Source organism: Cibotium barometz, chromosome 23 (genome assembly GCF_041138505.1).
Source record: "Cibotium barometz isolate CiBa-2024 chromosome 23, ASM4113850v1, whole genome shotgun sequence".
In the NCBI taxonomy this organism is placed as follows: Eukaryota; Viridiplantae; Streptophyta; class Polypodiopsida; order Cyatheales; family Cibotiaceae; genus Cibotium; species Cibotium barometz.
In genome coordinates this window covers 21442496-21464540 of record NC_141068.1, presented here as the reverse complement: position 1 = coordinate 21464540, position 22045 = coordinate 21442496, and the positions used below count along the sequence as shown (strand labels likewise).

Here is a 22045-nt window from a genome sequence, read left to right as displayed (position 1 = left end):
CTCCTCCTCCCCTTCCCGAACCTCCAAATTCTTGCCACGTGGCAGCTTTGTGAAACTCTTCCTTAAGATAATATAGAGAGTAAGAAATAGAGATGTCTTGCATGTCCACCACCCATTTTCAATGACCAAGGCACATTTGGGGAGTGGCACTTCACCTTGTACCAACTCACTTTTAAATATCTTCTTATTTATATTATTCTAAGGCTATTATTTATTGATAGGTTTTAATTTCTTGGCATACTAAGGTTCTTTCTTCATCCTTTGCTAATTAGTAGGTTTTAAACCCTTTTCTTTTCTTCCATTCTATACAGCACAAATTCACATATAACACAGCGCATTAATTACGAGTATGCTCCATGAATAAAAGCCCAGATCCGGCATATGCTAAGAGAAAGCCTTCGCTTGTGGAGATGGAAAAGAGAAACGAGCAACTGGAGATTCTTGAGGACGGTATGGCGCCTAAACCTTTTTTTTATATTTAATTTTCTGGAGATCTCGTATATTTTGCTTGATTTTGTTTCGGAATTTTTTTTAAATGAATTATAGAGAGAGAAAAAAACAGTGGATATTTTTCACTCAAAATATACGGCAGATTCAAAATAGAAAAATCAGAAAGACCAAGGCGTTATCACTTCAAAAATATTTTTCTTTTTTCTGAAAAGTTAAGTTTTGTTTTTTGTTTTTTTTTGAGACTGAAGTGTTTTATAATCTGTCAAGTAAAATATTTTCTTTGAACACCTGCAGTATTGCATTTTTTTTTCAAAATGTTTCCTTTTTTTTGGTGGGTGAAACGAGTCCTCTATCAAGTACAAATAGACTACACAAAGTCATAGCTAGAAGTCATCCTAGAATGTAGAGTGATCTCAACCAATATGCCAAGAGAGTCTTGTGGAGGTCGATGAGAAAAAGATCCCTTCATCCCATCACACTCTCTCATGGAAACAGTGTGCTTTGCTTGCGTAGATCTGGATGGTCCTTGTATACGATGCCATGTGGCCATAAGAGAGTGAATAATATCTCCCCCTATAGTGTCGTATATTTGAATGCCCTTATAGCCTCTGTGTGATTGGCTCTCCAAATCTGCCAACCCGTGATAATGGCAATGATCTCCCAAGTCCTTTGTAGAGGTGGTCTATATTGTGTATGAGGAATATCTAGTAGCATGCAACGTTGGGCTGCATCTCTGGCATCTGCATGCTATTATGGCAGTGTCTAGATCCTTGTCCTCTCAAAAAATGTTTGTGGACGAGATCGAGTGAGCTGAGCAATAGTACCCCAAGTAATATAAATGGTATCTCCCCTCAATTTGCACATAAGCCGATCTCTAGAGCCCCAAATCCTCTGAGTAGCTCCACACTACCATATGCAATGCTGTATTGTCTCAGAAGCTACTAACAATCTGGGGTAGGTGGGTTCTGCTCCAAAAATAGCCCTCCATTGATTAATGGGGAGGCCACTATGTAAGAATAACCAAAAGAAGTGGGAGATCTAGCTCCTCCAGAGCTTTCGCATGTAACATTAAGAGTGGATTCAGAGACATATGGCAAGGTTTTCAATGAAAAGGTTGCGAGGAAGGGAAGGATGACAAGTATGGGAGACCATATGTGGAGATAGAGGATGATGACAGAATTGTCCAAGGTCAAGGTTGGAATCTTGTCATCAAGTTTAGCAGGAGGGGATGTCATGTGCATGCACATGGACATTGTTGATCCAAAGCTAATCCCTGATTTGCAGTAGATAAACATTAGGTTTAGGGCACTAGCGAGGCTCAGATTGGACACAGATGCAGTCAGCCAACATCACAGTAGGTGAACCAAGGGGTCGGCCAGCCTTTATTGCATATATGTATCCTCTTTTCTGGCCGACAATAGGTCGGCCAGTTTGTGGGCAGTTTATGGGGCCTATAGAAAGGCTAGGCCAAGGGTCATTGTGGTATCTATCTCCCATATGGAGGCAGAGCAAGCTTTGCTGTCGGCCAGTTTGTGGGTAGGCCAAGGGTCATTGTGGTATCTATCTCCCATATGGAGGTAGATCAAGCGTCAGTCTTAGAAGGTCATTAGTCACCCTTTTGGGCAAGCCAAAGGCCATGGAATTTGTACAAACATATACACCTTTTTGTATCATATGAATATATTGAATACCCAGCCTTCTCTCTCTCTCTCCTTTCTCTGTCTATGTTGATTGTTCTTGCATGAAGAGTTCGTATGCAGTACTTAGGGCTAAAAGAAGACTATTAGAACTTTTGCATGTCATACCTAGGAGGCGCAGTGCGCACCATACCCACCTGTTGTCCTCTTTTTTATATTATAGTCACTCCCAATGATCAAATGATCATCATGAGGAATATATCGAATATCCAGCCTTCTCTCTCTCTCTCCTCTCTGCTCTCTCTATCTATGTTGATTGTTCTTGCATGAAGAGTTCGTAAGCAGTACTTAGGGCTAAAAGAAGACTATCAGAACTTCTGCATGTCATACCTAGGAGTCGCACCATACCCACCTGTTGTCCTCTTTTTTATATTATAGTCACTCCTAATGATCAAATGATCAGCATGAGGAAGCAAATCAACGAGGGTCTTACAAAAGGAAATACCATGGCCAATGATGCAAGGCAAGTTAGGGGCTGATATTGAAATACGTACACCACCTTTGGTCCTTGTAGCTCCTGACCAAAAGGTGTGACCAGATAATAACTTAGCAATGCTATGATCCATGGCAAGTGTAAAGATGCATAATCCCACAATGAATAATATACGTGTGACATGTCAAAACCATGAGGGCAAGCCAACACTGGCCAAGTGTGTAGAAGGCACTCCCAGTAAACATCACATGTGAGAGAGTGACAATGTCAACACTATAGAAACAGTCGCGTTGCAAGGAAAAGCAACATAAAAGGTATCTCCAGTAGACATCACATGAGAGAAAGCGTCTAGCATAGACAAGCATAAGGGTCAACAAGCATAAGTGACCATGAGGCATCACCAATTGCATGTGGGCAAGTAAAATCCCCCTGAAATGCATTTGCTAGACAATGCATGCCAAGAAGTACTGGCTATAGAGCATATTCATCAAAAGCTACGGCATCACAAGACATCTCTGCAGGTGATGAAGATGAAATGGTCAAGGCTGATACATGTGTAGCTAAATTGATTCCCACAAAAGGGAGTAGTCATTGCTAACTTAGTAGACATCATGTTGTCTCGTTGGAACGGGATTGCTCTTCATTGGACAAGCGAGTCACAAGGTTGTCATTCAGAAGTGACCGCATTAGGTGCATTGCTAGCCAACAACCGCAAAGTGGTGCCAAATGTCTGATAAGAGTCGGGCAAAAAAGATAGCCATCTGTCAAGACCTCATCAATGTTGATGAGCTGCTCTCGAAGGTATTTTACATGTGTAAGGTACTGATTGATAGAGTCACCTTCAAGCAAGCGGTCAGTCTCAAGCTTGCCCCGAAGGTAAGCTACACGAGCCTCATTGCGACCTTCATACAACTCTGCCAAGGTATCCCAAGCACCCTTAGCGGTGGTGCAGGAACGAATATGTGGAATGATGTGCCTGCGGCACGAGAGAGCAATCAACACATGGGCCTGAGCATCCCTAGCATCCCAAGTACGCTGCTGGTGGGTAGGAGGAGGATGAGAAGGTTGACTTGCAAGAGGGTGAGCGGGAATCACTTCACCTTCCGCCGCTGGAGCAGGTGACGCTCCTCAATGCCATCCACATATAGCCATACATTCTTGGCAACCAATACATGACGCATCATATAAGCCCACATAGGGTAGTTATCCCCATTGAGCTTGTCCTCTTGAGGCAGCATGCCAAAGAGGTCATTGTTACTGTTGGCCATGACAACACAGCAAAAGAGATCTATCACAGTCACTACAAGAGTAGGCAATGCCCAGCAAAACTGAAAGAATGCGGGAGAGAAATAGCAAGAAAATCAGTGGACTGAAAGGGAACTCCTGCACCACACAAGAAATACATATGCATGTCCCAAGTCTGCAAGTGTACTGCACGATAATGCAAATCTGTCAAAATGTCCATAATGGCATACATATGTTGCAACAAACCACAAATGTATACATGTGCCGTGAAAAACACGAGCAGTTGACACCTGTAAATCTGCACTGTGTGAAGCTGCTAAAGTGTCCAAATGCGCTTTTGTGACTTGTACCAATGCTGGAATGCCCCAATGCCAAGTGAATGGACCTGTAACACCCTAAATGCTTGCAAATGTCTATAAGAGACCTGCAAATAGTGTCAATTTCTACAAAATCCTCAAATATTTAGTGCATTGATGCACCAAATCTGATGAAATCAATGCCAATGTGTGCCAATGTTGCAACTTCAGGCTCAATGGTGAAAAGCCCCAAATTTTAACAGACAATATGTGCAATTTCAGGTAAAAATCTGCCAAATCCCACAAACTTGTAAACTTGTTTGGGCTGAAATTTTTGAAAAAATTCAAATGCCCCAAATTTTGCAGTGTGCAGGTACACTTGCAAGACGAACAGCAGCGTGCATATTTGTACATTGTCAGCTACGCGGATGCTCGCCAGGTACAGTCGGGTAGTATGGCTGCAGTTGCAGGGCTACGCAGGGCAGCACTATGCAGAAGTTGCAAGGCGGCGAAGGGCGGGCAGCTGCAGAAGCCGCAGGCCGTTGGTAGCGCATAGCGGCAAGTTGGAGGCGGCGCTTGCGAGTTGAAGAGGGTGAGTGTTCTTGTGTACGATAGGCTGAAGCAGGGGCAGAGGGTAGCTAGAGGAAACCCTAACCAGAGGGCAGCCAGAGGAAACCCTAACCCGCTCTAATACCAATGTTGGGTAGGAGGGCAGCTAGCCTACACACACACACACACACACACACACACACACACACACAAGCTCAAGCACAGAGAAACGTGAGTGCTAGAAAAGATGTGCTCGATGATGAAAAAATGAAAGTACAATATGAGAGTACTAAAAAGCCTTGAGCTAACACACAAGAGTGTGTTCACACGGGGAAAAAACCTGTGTCCAACCACAACGAAAAAGTGCCCGTGAGTAAGCTGGGTTCACACCTGAACTAGCCGGGAGTGGCCGGGTGGACATGACCAACAAAAACACCACCAAGTTCTTGTATGTTCCATTAGACAATCCTCAGGAATACAAGGACTTAAATTTGCGACCAGATCTGGTGGTTGACGTAGAAAGGAACCCCCTTCGAGGCTAGAGCACGTCTCGCATAAGTGAGGGAGGGGAAATGCTCCAAGAAGAGGTCCACCTCTCCTTTCCATTGAGGCGGGGAGAAATCCTTTCCCCTCACGAGAATGGGAGAAGGGGAGCGTGATGGATCATCATCATTACAATCCCCGATTGCAATGCATAGTGTGATGTTTCATCATCATTACATTCTAGTTGTAATGCATCCTCATCGTGTGCAGAATCATCATTATGTGTAGCCAAGGATGCAACGGGCTTAGGGTGTTCCACTGAGTGCACTTGCGCCGGTGTAGGGATTTGGGTCCCTTGGATGTGTGCCATCCCTAACCGTCACCCATTGCTGTGTAGTATGGTGAGGTGTAGGAGCGGCTATAGAGGGTGACATCTGATGAGCATGCCCACGCCACCTCCTAATGCGGCCTCTGGATCTGGGACAGTCTCTAGCAAGATGACCTTGTTGGCGGCAAATACGGCACTGATCTGCTGTACCAAAAATCTCCATCCTCTGTAAAAAATGTAACAAGATTGATGGGCAGGAGCAAGAACAAAAACTTTGAGTACTCCATCAGAAGTGGCAGTAATTGCCGTCATGGAAGCAGATGAAGGTAATCCTGGAAGGACAGGTACTTCTAGGACCTGATCAAATGTAGCTCCTATGGAAGCCAACATCTACCAAAAAACCCATGGAAGAGCAAAATTCTGAGAGAAATCGGAGTAAGGTGCTGATCCTCTGCCAACAGGATCAAAGTCCATTCGGTACTCTCACATTGTGGATCATCCATTTTCAGAATGGTGTGCAATGTGCAATAAAATTCAACTTTTTTATTAATTATATTGAATTAATGCAACCTAGATGATAACAACCCGTCCACACTAAACAACTTGTTGCAAAACTAATGAATAATTTTCGTGGCCGAAGGGGAAATGGGATGCCGAGAAGTGCCTGAGATGTGGCTTCTGAGGAGTTGAAGTAAACTTGGAAGAACCCTCGTCCAAGTAAATGTGCATCAAGAATGTGCACAGCTAGTTATGACGGGAGGGCTGCTAGAAGCCTATCTCTAACTTGTGAATGGGTGGGGTGAGAGCTGTAGATTCTCCCAATGAGAGTTGTCTTCATTTCATTGTCGATGTCACTTTGGAGGATGAGAAGCTCGTCTCGTGAAAAAATGATAGTTCTCACAGCCTGTGAGAGTGGAGGAGGATTGACTTGGGCAGAAGCATTTGAGTCTTCTGAGCAGCTTGCACAGAAGGGTCTTTTGAGTACAGCTTAGACTCCCCATGCTTGGATCTCTCCTCACAGGAGATCAAGCACATCATCCCCCTCGACTGCCATAATGCCAATCAAATGACGGGCGGCTGACTTGAACACAAGATTTTTTCCATATGCTGATGTAGGCAAGAAGCGGGAGGGACGGCTTCTCCACACAGGGGAGAGGGGAGAAAATGGCGAGGGCAAAGAAGGTGATGGGGGCAGACTGGCTGGAAAGAGGAGCAGGAGGAGACGTGTGTGGAGAGGAGGGAGGTGAACCGTGGGCAGAATGTGCAGGCGCACAGATGCGCAGCAGGGAGGCGAGGTGAATGGCGGGCAGGAGGAAGGGTGTACAGAGAGGAAGAGGGCAAGGTGATTGGCAGTGTGCAGGCGCACACGCACGCATAGCAGGGAGGTGCGCATTAGTCAGCAGTACGGTAAGCTTCCTTGCAAATGGGAAATTTACTTTTGATAACCAATAAAAAAACCTATTGCTTTTTGGTGTTGTAATTTAAAGAAATTGTATTACATATGTGAAAAACTCAATCTGTTTACATATTAGACATTATCACTGAGGTTGTACTTCATATCAGCATAGCCATTAGCATGCATACTAGGGTTATAAGTTTTTGGTATATGGTTAGCATGCTGATCTATTGTGCAGCTCTTCTCTTGAACATCTTCACATTTGATTAACTTGTTGCAGTTCATGAAATGTTGACGGAGGCACTCAAACTGGTGGCAAATGAACCTTCAGTCGGTCTCTACTTTGTGCAGCAGCATGTCCACAAAGCGGTGCCGACTCTGCTTATTGTGAAAGTACGTGCCTTTACTTTCTCAGATTTGCATGGTGTGCAGCCTTTAGGAAGGATTATATAGCATTCATTATATGGTTTACACATAGCTATGCAATAAAGAAGATGTGCCATTTGACTGCATAACGAAAAACGTGTGCAAAGAATGCTACCTAGTTGTAGAACAGCTGAAACCCTTCCATGGTTTAGTGTTTGGTTCAAAAGCCTTTGAGGCACCCATTCTAGCAGCAAGAAGATTGACAACACGGCACGATTCAATAGGGCTAACACTTGTGTGCTGCACTAGCCTCGCACTAAGGACTGACGATAGGCTAGTCTCTAGCTATGATATGATATCTTGAATTGAGCATTTTACAGTGCGGAAACTATGGCTCAAGACTTTGTGTCAATGCAATCAGACAAACAAAGCACCAATTTAAGCCTAGCTGTAACTATTTGGTCCTCCATGCCCTTTTCATATGATAGAACTCATGCCCGGACACATGGACAAGATAATAGACACATGGGAACCGGGTTCCTAAATGCTGGCATTGGAAAAAGCACCCGTCTTGGTCAAAAAGCAAAAGTCAAACTTTGTTGACAAAAAGCTGAGGGCACCGTTGGAAAGAGGACATCGAACTGGATCAAAAAGCTAAAAGCCGCTTTTTCAAAAAGCTGCTCCAAGGCCAAAAAGCAAGGCCCTGAAGTTGTAAAAGCACAATCAAGAACTTTGACTATTATTAATAATTAATAAAACAAAAGCAAGGAGGCAAAGCAAAAGCTAGAAGATAAGGCAAAAGCAAAGTGTGGCAAAAGCATGGTCCCCCATCAAGTATATAAGAAGCTTGTACCCTCATGGTGGAGCATAGAAACTTTTGGAGCTTGACCTCGTGGAGATCAAGAGGAGTCTTGAGCAACGTCATCATCCTCCCTCTCTACTTTCTAAGTGCCATCCAAACCCCCCATCACCGCCCCAACCACTGTTGCAGAGCCACCGCCGCCTCTACGCCACCCTGTGAAAAGAAGCGTTGCTACCCAGAGCTCAGCTCTGCCGGCATCGCCGCCACCCAAAGCTGATCTCCGCCGCTGACCAAAGCCTATTCCACGGGCGTCGCCATTGCCTAGAGCCGATTTCTGCCGTCTCCGCCGCCCCAGAGCCGGCGTTTCAGTCGCCTCTTTGCCGGATTTCTGCCGCTGTGTGCTCCTCAGCCGCTTGTCTCTGCTGTTCTCTACTGCCCCCAATAGCACCACCTAAACTAAGTTTTAACCGCCTTCTTTTGGAGGGCACCACCTGTTGAAGAAAAGCCGCCTCCTCTCTTTTTGGTGAAAGAACCTTGGACAGCTGTGCTTCTCTCCCAACATCTCACCCTCGAGTTTCTTGTGAGATTTCTTGTGAATAACAAAGAATTAATTCAGATATTGGATATTGGTACTAGCCCGGTGTAAGTTTCTTTTGGGTCATCCTCGTGGTAAGCTCGGTATCAGTTATCTTGTGCCTCGACATCGACCTCGGCCCGATCTCGACATCGACACTTTTGTTTGATATTGTATTCATTTTGTTGTATTGGTCCTAGCTTGGAAAAGCTCATGGATTGTTCTTGAAATAAATTCCTGAAGAGGGGCTGGGACCTGTTCCGCGCTCAACGTGGTGTGTTGTGTGAAACCAGCTATTTTGGATTTCGCAGTCGAGCGGCGACCAGATGGTCCAGATGATTGAGATGGATCCCTGGCTGACTCGTCCTGGACTGGGCTGCGGAAGCTCTCGGAGTCTTCTTTCAGCCCTAAACACTCCTGGAGACATGCTGATGCAAAACGCAGATATGGAGAGAGAGTAGAGAGAGAGATATGTGCTGGAAAATTCAGTATATTCATATAGTACAAAAAGGGTACTTTGCTACAGCCCTAGGCTGTCTTCATAAAAGGTGGTAAACACCCAAAATCTGGTCCTACTATAGGACCCTAGGGACCCAATTCCTAAAGGATTGAATGAGTACAATGATGAGCACACTAGCCCTTTTATAGGCATGTCGGACAACTGCAACGCTGGCCGACTGCTGTCGGACCACAGTTACTGGTTTACAACATAGGTTTCCCAGTTTTCTTTCCAGACATATTTTGTTTCCAAGAGTGGAAACATCTGAGGAGAGGAAATATGCAATGTATCTAGTGCTAATCCTCGAGATAAGTGGCCTAATCTAGTAGAGTTAGGAGAGACATGGGATTAGGAGAAGGTAGGCTAATACGGGAAGCTAAGGTTATTATTAATATATCCATGTGTACTGGCTATTTATAATAGGATGGTCATTTATGGCAGCATTGGGCACTATATAAGTGAAACATGGGTTATTATTGTCATAGGTCAAAGTTTTGACCAAGACTCTGACCATGCATGTGACAAAGCATAGATCGGTAGGCCGAAGGCCTCTATGGGGCAGACTGGCATGGATCTGTGGGAGTTAGACCTTAGCCCTTGGCTTGGGAGTGGTTCGAAGCATAGAACCTATTGTTGGGAGGTGAGCTAGCCTGCACCCCTCTTAGGGGGTTTGTACTAATCACTTGTGTTTTGTGTTTAGGAGATTTGTGCGGTTGTAAAAGTCTAACACCAAGTTATCAAGTTTACAAGTACAACGTCCCAAGCATAATCCAAGAAGCCCTTCCACTATCTCCATCATGGAGTGCATGGTATTGTCTAGGCTCAGTCGGTGGCCAAGAGATATGTAGCCAATAAGATTTCCAGAAACTCCAATGAAAACAATGTTTACCACACAAAAGGTACAACCGGTGTAATAAAAGTACCCCCCATACATGTGGAACAACAGGTGCTTCCGACAACGTAGGTACAACTGCTGAATCAGCTGCAGGTATGATCAACGGGTACAATTCTAGTACAATCATTAAGTACAAGTTACAACAACCGGGTATAGTAGGAGTATTAAGTATAGTTGGTACTCATGGTATGGCAGGTAGAACACATATAGGAGCATGCAACAGTCGATATGCATGTGGTAACTTGTATAGTCATCAAGTAGAACTGGCAGCAAAGTACCAACAGGTACAAGGCTGTACAGCAGGTACAACTGCCATGTATTTGGTTATACGAGCAAGTACAGAAAGTACAACACGTGGAGATTCAACGACATCATATATGGTACGACTCTTGGGTACATTAATACTGTTGTGCAGATAGATGCAATCTAAGCAACAAGTATGGCCAAAACAGTACATGATAGAACGGAATCGTACATGTGTTGTGCAGACAGTTTCTAGGACAAAAGAGGCAGCAGCTGATGTTGGTTATGGCGATGGTCTCTTCCAAGCGCGCTTGAATCGGGCATCAAAATATATTGTGACATGCGTTGCAGAAGCGTGTTCTTGATTAACGCTAAGCAAAGAAGATTAACGCTAATCCTATATTTAGCAAAGACACAGAAGAGAAGGAGAGATAGACCTTATCTATTGTATATTGCCAAAACATGCTATATATACAATGTCTTGCTAATTCACAGCTTCATGATGCATACCAAAGATCCCTACAGCCCTCTACTTGGAATCAGATAAGAGAAGCTCTTGCTGATACACCACTGTGTCCTTGTGCCTTGTAGACTCTGACAAATGGATCCTCTTGATCTTTGAATGATGATCCTAATGAATGCCTAATGATCTTATTTCCAAGAAAAAGGTATGAATTCGTAATCAATTCGATTTTACGTATTTTCCCCCCACAACATTGTTCAAAAAGTCATATTGTGTCCAAACTATGCCCAAAAGGTGTCCTAACCATTGGGCTATGTCTTGGGCACTTTTGGGAGCCTGTAGGGCTGCAAAATCCGCTCCAAATCGGCCCCTAAACTGCCCATATAGTTGCTAATGAGAATATACATGTCTATGAGTGCATCGGGATTAACGGTTGCACATGACATCCCCTCTTGCTAAGCTTGAAGCGCTCGGGTAATCCATACATCTTTGCTCCGATTCCATTCCAGTCCAATTGAAGACTCCACTTCATATCCATTGGCACGATCCCCAAGCTCTTTGACTTGGTCTTCAAGTTCTCTGGCTCGGTTTTTGGATCTTCAGAATCACATGTAGTGTCTTCCTCCTGTTCACAGGATTCAAAGAGATTTTCTAGAAGCTCCTTTGAAATTGTCGGGCCGACTTCATTCTCCTCTAAATAGGGTTTGGGAAACCCTAATTCAACATGCGCAAAAGCTAAGGGTTGTCCTAGGACGAACTAAGCTCTAATACCAATGTGACATGTGTCATGGAAGCGTGTTCTTGATTAACGCTAAGCAAAGAAGATCAACGCTAATCCTATGTTTAGCAAAGACACAAAAGAGGAGGAGAGATAGACCTAATCTACCGTATATTGCCAAAACATGCTATATATATACAATGATCTTGCTGATTCACAACTTTGTGCAAATGATCTTGTTGATTCACAGTTCATGATGCATACCACAGATCCGTGCAGCCCTCTACTTGCAATCGGACAAGAGAAGCTCCTATTGATCCACCAGTGTCCTTACTGTCTTGTAGACTCTAGCAAATGAATCCCCTTGATCTTTGAACGATGATCCTAATGAATGCCTAATGATCCTATTTATAGGGAAAAGGTATGAATTCATAATCAAGTTGGTTTTGCCTATTTTTCTCACAAACATTGCCCAAAAGGTGTCCCAACCATGGGCTATGTCTTGGGCACTTCCGCGAGCTTGTAGGGCTGCAAAATCCGCTCTAAATCTGCCCATATATTTGCTAATGAGAATATACATGTCCCTAAAGCTACCCCTAAATCTGCCCATATATTTGCTAATGAGAATATACATGTCTATGAGCATCGGGATTAACAGATGAACTTGACATATATGCGTGTGCAAGCTTTTGCATTTTCTCTTCACACTTTTCTTCATTTGTTGCTTTTACAAGCTTTTCCCCCAAATTATCAAGCTAAGGCTACAAACCTTAATCATTGTCCTTTGTCTATGCTCATATTCAAAAACCTGGGCGCCCAAAAATAATAAACAATGTGAATCCTTTTACTCATGAGGGGCCCAAATAATAAATAGCCCGACCTTTTATTATAAACTCCTTCACGCTCATAATAATGATGTGAACACGTGGAATGCCATTTTTAAGCGTTTTTCTCACGCATATGACTACGAGGAAGTACATGAGCCATCACTTATGAAAAAGCTCGTATGTGTTTCATTGTGGCCGGTGTCTTTTGTGCCTACCCACCGTACTGCCGCGCCATCTGTCCGTATACCTGCATGACCTTTGCTGCATTTTCCGTACAGACTGCACCTAGCTCTCGTTCAGTGTAGCCACTGCCTATTCATCATTACCATACTGTTGTACCTTCTGCATGTACCTTTTGTATGATGCCGTCAACTCCTACTTTTTGCTGTTTTGCGAACCTGCATATCTGATGGTCTTTACCGGTAAGAGCTTGTACTAGCCTTAATTTCGCTCTACATCTGCGTGCTTGGTCATTTTGGTCTTGTGTGTCTCGGCCTGGCGCACACATGCCTGTGTATGGATGCAAGTGGAGCATAGTTGCATGTGACAAGTTACTAGGGAGTGAGGAATTGTTTGCCTAAGGCTTTGGATTTCGACAATTGGCGTTGACAAAATCATGTGTGGTTAGTGTGTGACTTGATTGTGCTCAACCCCAACTGGGGGAATATTAGTTTGAACTTTAAACTTTGGCTTTCTGTTTATGTGAGTTTGGTAAATGTTTGATGTCATGACTAATGAATCAGGATGACATCTAATTGGATTTTGGCACCTTGGTATAAATTATAATGGTTCAAAGTTTAAACTTCATGCTACATTTTGTGCTGCAATGTATGTTTCTTACATTTAACATGTTTTCCAAGCATTAAGTTCAAAATATAGTATTTTTTAGACATGTATGGAACGTTTTGAAACACCTAGTATCTATGGTTATGTCCACTCAACTAGTTACCTACACTATCTAGGGTACAACCCGGCCATTTCTACCATTTGAATGGCCAATCATTATCCCATGACATAGGCTTTGTGACTATATGCATGGCATCATACATATGTCCTACATGCAACCAAACAAGAGGAAACCAACTACCATGCACTAATCTAATGATATGATGGGCATATGGATGTGGTACCCATCATGTTGACAAGCATGTCTTGATCTATACTGTCTAATGGTCAGGACTGTGTCATCAATGCATGTGTCAACATCATCCTGGCACGCCAAATATGTCCTACAAGCTAGCATGGTTTGGACTTGAGCTTGGTTTCTCAACATGAAGGTCAGTGTGGATGGGCTTGGGGGCATGGAACGATCAAGGGAATGGGAGTGCTGCATTGATAGGTTAGTAAGCTACAGGTGTCACGTGCATGCCTTTACTTGGATGCGTATGGACATGATCCTAAGCTGCAGCCGCCTAAAAGGCAAAGTCTGAGGGTGTGTATGGACAGGTTTAGCAGCGTTTTGGACATCACCAGACTAAGCGCCCAATTGGGTCCAAACCCGCCTCTAGAATTTGCCCATTAGGTGGTTGCAGCTGTAGGTCATGTCCATGTTCATTCTCGTTAAGGCATGCAGGTGACAATAGGTTTTTTATATATATAGTGAAGATGTATTTATGTTAATAATATGAAAAGAGTACATATAAACTGTGGGTTAGTCTTCTCAAACAATCAAGAGAAGAACTACCCACAGAAACTGCTCAATCCAATATCCTCTTAGTGAGTAGTTTCACTGTATCTGACTCCCATCTGTTTACACTCACCAGACTAGCAATGTTAGCTTTCACTAAACAGATAACTTTCTTAGGATCTACACTTTGCATGCCATCATTAACAAAGACCAGAGTGTTCCTTGTAGACCAAATCTCCCACAGGCATGTAAATCTTGCAAATCCAAAAAGGCTATTACACTCCTCTGCTGGACCAATCTTTTTACCCAAAACCCAATGGGACCATGTACATTGCAGCCCAAAAATGTCCCCCCTCCATTTAGAGAGCTGTGTCCAAAGGGATCTTAATGCCGGGCAATCCCAAAAGGCATGCTTGAAATCCTCGATGGCTGCTTTGCATCTTGGGCATATCCCTGAGGCCATATTTCTGATCATCAGCTTACAGCCTAACGGAAGAGCTCCAACCATGATTCTCCACAAAAAAATCTGAGCATGTGTTGGCAGTTTGGATCCCCAAATTCTTCTGCATCTGGACTCCCAGCATTTGTCTGGCCAAGCTACTTTCCATATTGTATTGAAATGTTTAAAATCTCAACCACTAGGAAAAGTTTTGAGTTGATGGCCACAAAATTTGCAGGATCAACTCACAGAGACAACAGCCCATGCGGAACTGGCTACTGCAGATGCAAAGGATTCCTTGAGCTGCATAAAGACCATGAAGGAATGTGGCCCCCCTGTCATTGAACGCATGATCAAGACATTGAAGTCTGCTAGCAACGCAATTCCTGTACCTCGACAGTCCAGGGGGTAAGTGACGGAAAGATGCATATTTTTTGGGGGGTAAAGTATTGGCAATTTTATTAACTACTAACTAGGATTACCCTTGCAGAAGTGTCTCCCAACTTTTACCAAGACCTGTTAGGCCACTTGGACTGGGTAAAGGCCCTTTAAGATCATCTTCTTTTCTTGGAGATTGGCACAGTGGTACCTCAACAAGTAAGGGATGGGAAAATTTCCAAAGGGACCGCCCACTTCCCGGGACAGGGAACAAGAAGGAACCTGGAGAGAGGCCTGCTTTACCTATTCCGGATCCCAAAAGAGCAGAGCTCTCTCAGAAAAAAGTAACTAATCTGGATCAACAAGACACCCCTATCCCTGCAGGCTGTGATAGTTCAGGTAAGGTCTTTGATGGCTATACCAAGTCAGTTCTTGCAATGCTGAAAGCTGGAACTGTTAGCTGATTTGACTCAACCCCCAAGATTAAGAGTGCAGATGTTGCAATGAGCAAAGGATCATTGGCTCAGCTGGCCGTGAATGAAGTCTCAAGTAGTGATCCACCTCATTACATGCGTGCACTGCTTGGCTCAGCTTTTTCAAAGGCTGGATCGGTCAGTCGTGAGGGTGTGAAGCTTATAAGAAGAGATGTAGAAAGCCAATTAGTAGGTGATGGCAGAGTAGCTGAGCTGAAAAACTGGATCTCGGGACAGGGCCTGTTGGGATTTAACAGGAAAACAGAAAACATGCCAGAGAAGCTGGAAGGGCAAGTGCAACCTATGGAAAGTGGGATAAGTAGTGAAGATTTGATACAAATGCGGGACAAGTTTGAGTTGTTCCAGGCTGAGCGTGCAGTGAAGCTGGAAGCATGGCTAAGTGAGTCCGATGGCACGCCTTCAATGGAACCTTGACATGTTTTTAACTTCAATAGTTAACACAGGACGGTTGATTTTTGAATCATGAAATCATTTCTGTATTAGTATTTACCATTTTACGAAGCCCTTCTGACCATTGAGTGGCTAAGGTATGTGGGCAAATGTCACAAAGTATTGAAGGGCTCTAATTGTGAGATCATGTCTAGTATCACTAAATATGAGTGGGACCATGGAGTGAGTATTTCTTGACATCTTGCTGATAAATGCTTTTGTCTTCAAACTTGTAACAGCCTCAATGTCCCCTTGTTTCAAAAAGAAAAAAAAATGTCCCTTGGTACTTGAAGCCAAGGTGGCATACAAATGCTTAGGACTTTATTTTTGGGATATGTCATGGTTGAATGTTCACTTGGTTGCCTCACACAGAGGCGTGCACGCACACACACACACGTGTGTGCACGCATGCACTTATTATTGTTATTATTACCACCTTCCTCACTTGGCCAACCAGGTCTATCATGCATGAAAGTGGTGACGGGGCCATGCAATAATAGAGAATCCATATTTTCAAGCACCTGGTTCTGTAAGACTTTTTTCTCTCAACTTCCTTCAATGACTTCAGCAGCCATTTGTGGAGGATCTTGGTGACTTCCTTGATCGTCCGGTGGAGCTAACACTCGAGCCTCTATCACTACTTGATCATGTCTTATGTGTTTGGAAGTCATATTTTCCGTCTGTGGTGATGGTTTTCCATCATATCTATTGTATGCACTTGCTGCTTGTGATTTCATTAAGTTCCTGGGATAACAGGTTTTTTCTGGGTTTGCTCACAGCATAGCATATTTTGCTCCATTCACATCTTTACTTTTAGGATTGTACCTCTGACTGCATAATATGATGGCACAATTAGCGGTCTGAGCACCTGTCTGGAGTTGTGGTTTTTTTCTTTTCAGTACTAGACTTTATCGGGGTCTGCCAACCCTTCTTGCCCTCTACACTAGGGTTAGATGGCTGCTAAGCTTTTCAATTATACTGTGTTCCTTTGGATCATTGGGGGCTGTAGCATGTTCTTGTGAAGAGCCATGAATCTGCACAACAGACTGTGCTGCTGATGGTCAGACTGGTTTTCTCCATTGATATCTCTTCACATAGTCTTGGGTTGCCAAGATTTCTCGGTGCGTGACAAACCCAAACTGGTTCGAGCTTCTACTTGCTTTAGGCTTTGCTTTGCACACGGGCTTCATACTATTTTAACTGTGCAGCTACATAGTTGCTTGCACTTGAGTAGTATTAGGATCTTCTATGTACTTGATAACACCACAGCGGACCATTTGATCCTCTGTTCCTAGGATCATACAGCTTTCTGTCCTTGGTCTTATGCTCAGTGTTTATACTGTACTTGGAGTAGTCTGTGCTGCAGCGTAGATATTATCCTATACTTTAGCTTGGACCAGGATTTGCATGTTTTTCTCTTTGATTCTCTATGGGTCTCTTGATCACCTTCTGGGTCTGACTCTTGATACTTGTATGCGGTAAATCATTATTTAATCAGTTTGGAATTTAATGTTAGCCAGTCTGGTTCTCTGGGTATATAAGTTACGTCAATGTTTGTAATCGATACCCTTGCTCTTATGCACCTCAATCTGCACAAAAAGCTAGTAATGTAGGTGAGCCCTCCTAAGTGGCAGCTGTACCTAAATTCTTTAACCATCCACAACCTGGTTGGAAAAGGAATTCAAATAAGCCAACATTGTTGTTCATAGTTGTTGCATCTCTCTCTCTCTCTCTCTCTCTCTCTCTCTCTCTCCACCAACGTTGACATGGAACATATAAGAGTCTTCAATAGCAATAAACATGATGGTGCAGACCATGCTGTTCCTACATTCAGAACGAAAGAAATAGGCTGTAAATCCATTGATATGTACGAATCTATGGATAGGAGAGGACCTTACCATGCACCAGCTGAAACAGAAGACCGCCAAAAAATGGGCAGCCTGTTGAAAAAGGGTAGCCATTGTTCAGGACTTCGACCACTGGCATCTACTTCAGTCTTGTCATTTTCCTTAGTGTATTCGACTACCTGACTTTATAGACCACGTCCTTACCAATCACATATATAGATTCTCAATCCTCCATGCATTTCGTGGCTACTAGTTCCATAGGCCATTCAACCTCCCAAGGACCTTAAAGAGATTGTGTGTGTGCGTGTGCGTGTGCGTGTGCGTGCATGGATGCTATTCTTTGGGTATTGAACAAATTGAAGGCCAAGCTAGCATATTGGAAGCTTTCTATTGGCCTTTACATGTGCGTCTCAAAATTGTTCAATTTATCATTGTGGCATATGTGCAGTTTTATTTGCTTGAGTTGATCTAGCGTAAAATTGATATTGATTCTTTTATGTCCTCTTTCCTTGGAATTGTTGTGGAAAATGAAGCATCGTATGAGAGCGCTACGTCTTTTAAGACAATGTGTGGTTTGCACTCCTAAAATGAAAGGTGGATTATATATACTTGATCTGCATTATCATCTTTTGGCAAGAAAAGCCACCACTTCACTAGCCATGGGCCATAATGCTTGCAGACATGTGTGCTTTAGTAAGAACTAGAGCTTATGGCAATTGACACATTTCTCAATGCTGTGAAGCAATGATTAGTAAATTTGAATGGAAAATTCCGAGATGTCCTTATGCATCTTCTTTTCTTCGTGATTGGAAATTTGCTCTGTCTTTTGTTTGCTGGCATGGAAGAGATGTACTAAGTGTGAATTCTTTTCGATTGGAAAGCATCCATTGGTCTTTGGTGTTTCCTCAACCACTTGCAGTACAAGAACCACGAAAGGCATGCTTTTTAGCCTCTATTGTAGTTACCACTATGGCGGATGTTATCATAGATAATGGATTTGTGATGACTTTCTCATAAGCTTGTTTGAAACATAGCTTGGGTTTGCATCACAAGCAAGTGTGGAAAACTATTACTATCTTGTTACAGTCTTTTGAACCCATCCTACCTTTGGATAATCAAGACATACTTCATGATTGACAACTTGTTGGTCATACCAACACTCTTCGATTGAATGCGTTTTCGGCAAGTAATGTGTACAAAGTGTTGCTTCCTTGACCTTGGATTCAACCTGATGCTTTATGGAATTTGCATAAGACTACTAAATGGTGGAAACAAAGACTTCGAACAATCTGGGGTTGTAAGTTGCCTCTCAAACAACATCTATTCTTGTGGAGATATCTTTTGGGAATACTTCCAGTTTCTGCTTTTCTACCAAAACAATGGATATTGTAGATGTGAACGACATGTAGAATTTGTTCCTCATCTTCTTTGGCATTGCACAGAGTCCATAAATTTCTTGCAAGCACTCACTCACAACTCCAAGGATGTTTTCCATCGTTCAAAGGTTAAAACGCTTCTGGATTTTTGGTATTCTGCCATGTAGGGCTAGATTTGACACTTTCATCATTTGGATGAGATATTGTGTGCTTTGGACTATTCGGAAGGCTCGGAATCACGCTATGTTTCGAAAGCATTCTCTGGATTCTTATGCATTTTTTCGTACCAGCCCTTACATGACTGCCGACAGTTGGAGGCTATTGACATCCCACAATTTGAAGTCTTCTTCTATCGTTTTTAGCTTTCTTTTGACTTCTCACTGAAGTACATCCTCCCTATGTATATTGTTTCCAGGTAATCCGTTGTGTTTTTAGAGCAAAATGCAATGCAGTTTTTTTATTATTAATTGTTGTAGGGCAGGTAACGGTGTATCCACCCTCACTATAAATTCCCGTGTCTATGAACGTTGACTCGTGAAATCAAACCATCTTCTTCTCCATAACAATGCACGGAATCTTTCATCAAGGGCATTTAATTGATCACCTATTTGCTCGTGCTTCTTATTAACCGATCACTTGTCTGCGGTCTTTGAATTTGTAGACCATAATATGATGACACGTATACCTGCCATTTAACTTTTTTTGTTGACTACAATCATCTTAAATGCAATACCAATTCATAAGAATATATGTATGTAATTTAAAGCTGTATAATACAAGGGAGGCAATCAATGGCCTATGATGAGGCAATGGATTAAAAAAGAAACTTCTCTTCTTACATAAATGGGGCCGATTTTAGTTCACTTTTTACATAAGATTATAGTAAACCTATATCCTATGGAGCGCATGGACACTCAAGATAATACTATAAGATTGGAAAATTAAAGCATGTAAAGAGGCTTGTAACTACCCAGAGGCTCGGATTAATATAAATACTGCTGTCCACATGAGAGTTAAAACAAGAAGATCAGGAGCAAATGAATGAGCAGCTGCCGAGAGTGGAGGTTGGGAGGCAGAAGGTGAACTTGTGGAGGCCAGCAAAGGATGATTATTAGGAGAGGAATGGAGAGATATTTGATCCTCAGACAGAGGAGTACTGTACACAGGGGTCATGTCCGGCTTGAAGAGGCCGTAATTACGCTCCGAAGTCGGACCAGGCTTCATATTCTCATTAAAGAGGGCAAAAATGTAGGTGTCAATGGACTGATGAGGCCTTAAGGGCGTTCCTTGGTTAGAGGAGACATGTTTGATGAGGTTATTATTGTAAGTTTGAGCATTGGCCAAGTTCACTCCTAGCTGATCAGGGTCACCAAGAGAAGGCCACCCTGTCTCAGTGACCATAATGCTTATGTTGGAGAAGCCCAATTGGGCCATGGCAGAGTAAAGTGCATCCAATTGAGCATCAAACATGTTGGTGTAATGGAGGTTAGTGAGAGGGTCAGTGTAGCCTGTGGAAGAGTTAAAGAGGGCATAGTCTAGTGTAGATGGGTTAGGGGCCCCTAGGTAACCAAAGAAAGGGTAAACATTAGCCATGAAGGGGGAGCTAGTGTTGGCTAGAAAGGAAAGGATGGGTTTGATCAGTGAGGGCCTTCTGAAGGATGAAGATGAAGGTGGTATGGAGGTATGCAGAATGCCTAGAGTGAACGGTGATGAAATGCTAATCACGGAGCTTAAGTTCAGTGTGATTAGGGCAGCATGAAGGTTCTGCATGGCCGGGAGAAGGTGCGCCATGAGGGTTTTGTCTCGCGTGGCAAGCACCTCGTTGCCAACAGCTATGCCGGTGATGTAGGTGGCAGGCAGGTAGGCGGCCACGTTGGATTGGACCCACTGGGTGGCTGCTGAGGTGGAGGCACGGTTGCCAACTTGGACGATGTCAGCGTTGCTGATGGCTATGATGATCTGGATGCCTGTGTTGGCAAAGGCCGTGAGGATGCTAGGGTCCGCGTCGAAGAGCTTAATTCTGGTGATGCTGACGGGGCCTGCCACGGTGGACTGCAAGAACCTTGCCACCTGCAAAGGGGAGGGGAGGTTGTTGGCCAGTGTGCCGTAGTTCACTCCCAAGCTTCCATTAGCACGTCCTGCGATATCAATCCAAGCCATACCTGCATTATCTCTCTCTCTCTCTCTCTCTCTCACACACACACACACACACACACGCTCTCTCTCTCTCTCACACACGCACACACAGTCATTCTCTCTACCTATCCCTCTGTCTCTCTCTCTCACACACACACACACGCACACACGCACACACAGTCAATTCTGTCTCTCTCACACGCGCACACACACAGTCAATCTCTCTACCTATCGCTCTGTCTCTGTCTCTGTCTCTCTCACACGCACACACATACAGACACACACACACACACACAAGATATCATCCTTGAAAGATTTTCCCCTTACCTGCCATGGACATGGCGACCACTATTAGGCTTGCCAAGAGTAGATTAAGACGATAATGAGAAGGTGCAGCCATTGCTCGCCGCACGCCCACTCTAAATCGTTGCAATTAGTATGTTATCATGCCCTTACTGCCCAACAAAAACACACACACACCTCGCCAACCCACAAAAACACACACACATTATTGGACATTGGTGGTGGGGTACAAAACTTGAGACTGAATAATTATTATGCAAACTATATCAACCCCCATTCAGCAAAAGTAACAAGTAAAAGATGCTACTTTCATTTGAGTTCATTTCAAGTTCACCAAACATTTACCTTGTAGCTAAGATATCTAGTTACTCCACACAAAGCCTCATGCTACAGTTTATCCCAACGGTAACACCCTCCCTTACCTCCCCAAAGGTAGGTACAAGGTTCGAATCTACCTGCTCCCATAGTAGAAAGTGATGGCATGTTACTACTTCAGTACCCTTCCTTGCATTTACATAATTTAAAAAAATCTTTGCTTGAAAATAAGTCCTTACATATCTCTAAAGGCATGAGTAATTGTAATTTGTCCAATTTCCATTAGCTTAAAGCCTTATGTTTAAGTGCACAACTTCCACATACTAACATCCCAAAAACATGGACTCCGAATGGACTTAAATATAGGCTTGTGAAGTCATCATATCCACTTTAGACATTATGATTGTAGAAGGTTTAATCAACATGTAGTTAGAAGA

At 43.4% G+C, this 22045-nt stretch overlaps 2 protein-coding genes across 3 annotated transcripts; one reads left to right on the top strand and one right to left on the bottom strand.

The window, feature by feature from the left end:
• The first annotated feature begins 245 nt into the window (after positions 1 to 245).
• LOC147625737 (MEF2BNB-like protein) lies at positions 246 to 15829 on the top strand. 2 transcript variants are annotated; one of them, XM_086817270.1, is made up of 5 exons: positions 249 to 450; positions 7158 to 7270; positions 14569 to 14738; positions 14821 to 15107; positions 15204 to 15829. In XM_086817270.1, exons 1-5 carry the CDS (start codon positions 357 to 359, stop codon positions 15614 to 15616), a joined length of 1077 nt encoding a protein of 358 aa, XP_086673396.1. In that variant the 5' UTR covers positions 249 to 356; the 3' UTR covers positions 15617 to 15829. The 2 variants fall into 2 exon arrangements, with proteins under 2 accessions (XP_086673397.1, XP_086673396.1); XM_086817271.1 differs by lacking the exon at positions 7158 to 7270 and having other exon boundaries at positions 246 to 450.
• A 3764-nt stretch (positions 15830 to 19593) lies between these two features.
• Positions 19594 to 21492, bottom strand: LOC147625736 (glucan endo-1,3-beta-glucosidase 11-like). The gene is made up of 2 exons (XM_086817269.1): positions 21318 to 21492; positions 19594 to 20992 (listed from the first exon to the last, which is right to left on the bottom strand). The coding sequence occupies exons 1-2, from the start codon at positions 21388 to 21390 to the stop codon at positions 19821 to 19823; spliced, it is 1245 nt and encodes a 414-aa protein (XP_086673395.1). The 5' UTR covers positions 21391 to 21492; the 3' UTR covers positions 19594 to 19820.
• Between the last annotated feature and the right edge of the window lie 553 nt (positions 21493 to 22045).

Excerpts from the sequence above, each read along its gene's own strand:
- LOC147625737 (XM_086817270.1), top strand. The coding sequence starts at position 357 with ATGAATAAAAGCCCAGATCCGGCATATGCTAAGAGAAAGCCTTCGCTT. Across the intron at positions 451-7,157 it reads ACTGGAGATTCTTGAGGACG|TTCATGAAATGTTGACGGAG; the intron begins GTATGGCGCCTA and ends AACTTGTTGCAG. Across the intron at positions 15,108-15,203 it reads TGCAGGCTGTGATAGTTCAG|ATGTTGCAATGAGCAAAGGA; the intron begins GTAAGGTCTTTG and ends TTAAGAGTGCAG.
- LOC147625736 (XM_086817269.1), bottom strand. The coding sequence starts at position 21,390 with ATGGCTGCACCTTCTCATTATCGTCTTAATCTACTCTTGGCAAGCCTA. Across the intron at positions 20,993-21,317 it reads GGTCGCCATGTCCATGGCAG|GACGTGCTAATGGAAGCTTG; the intron begins GTAAGGGGAAAA and ends TTGATATCGCAG.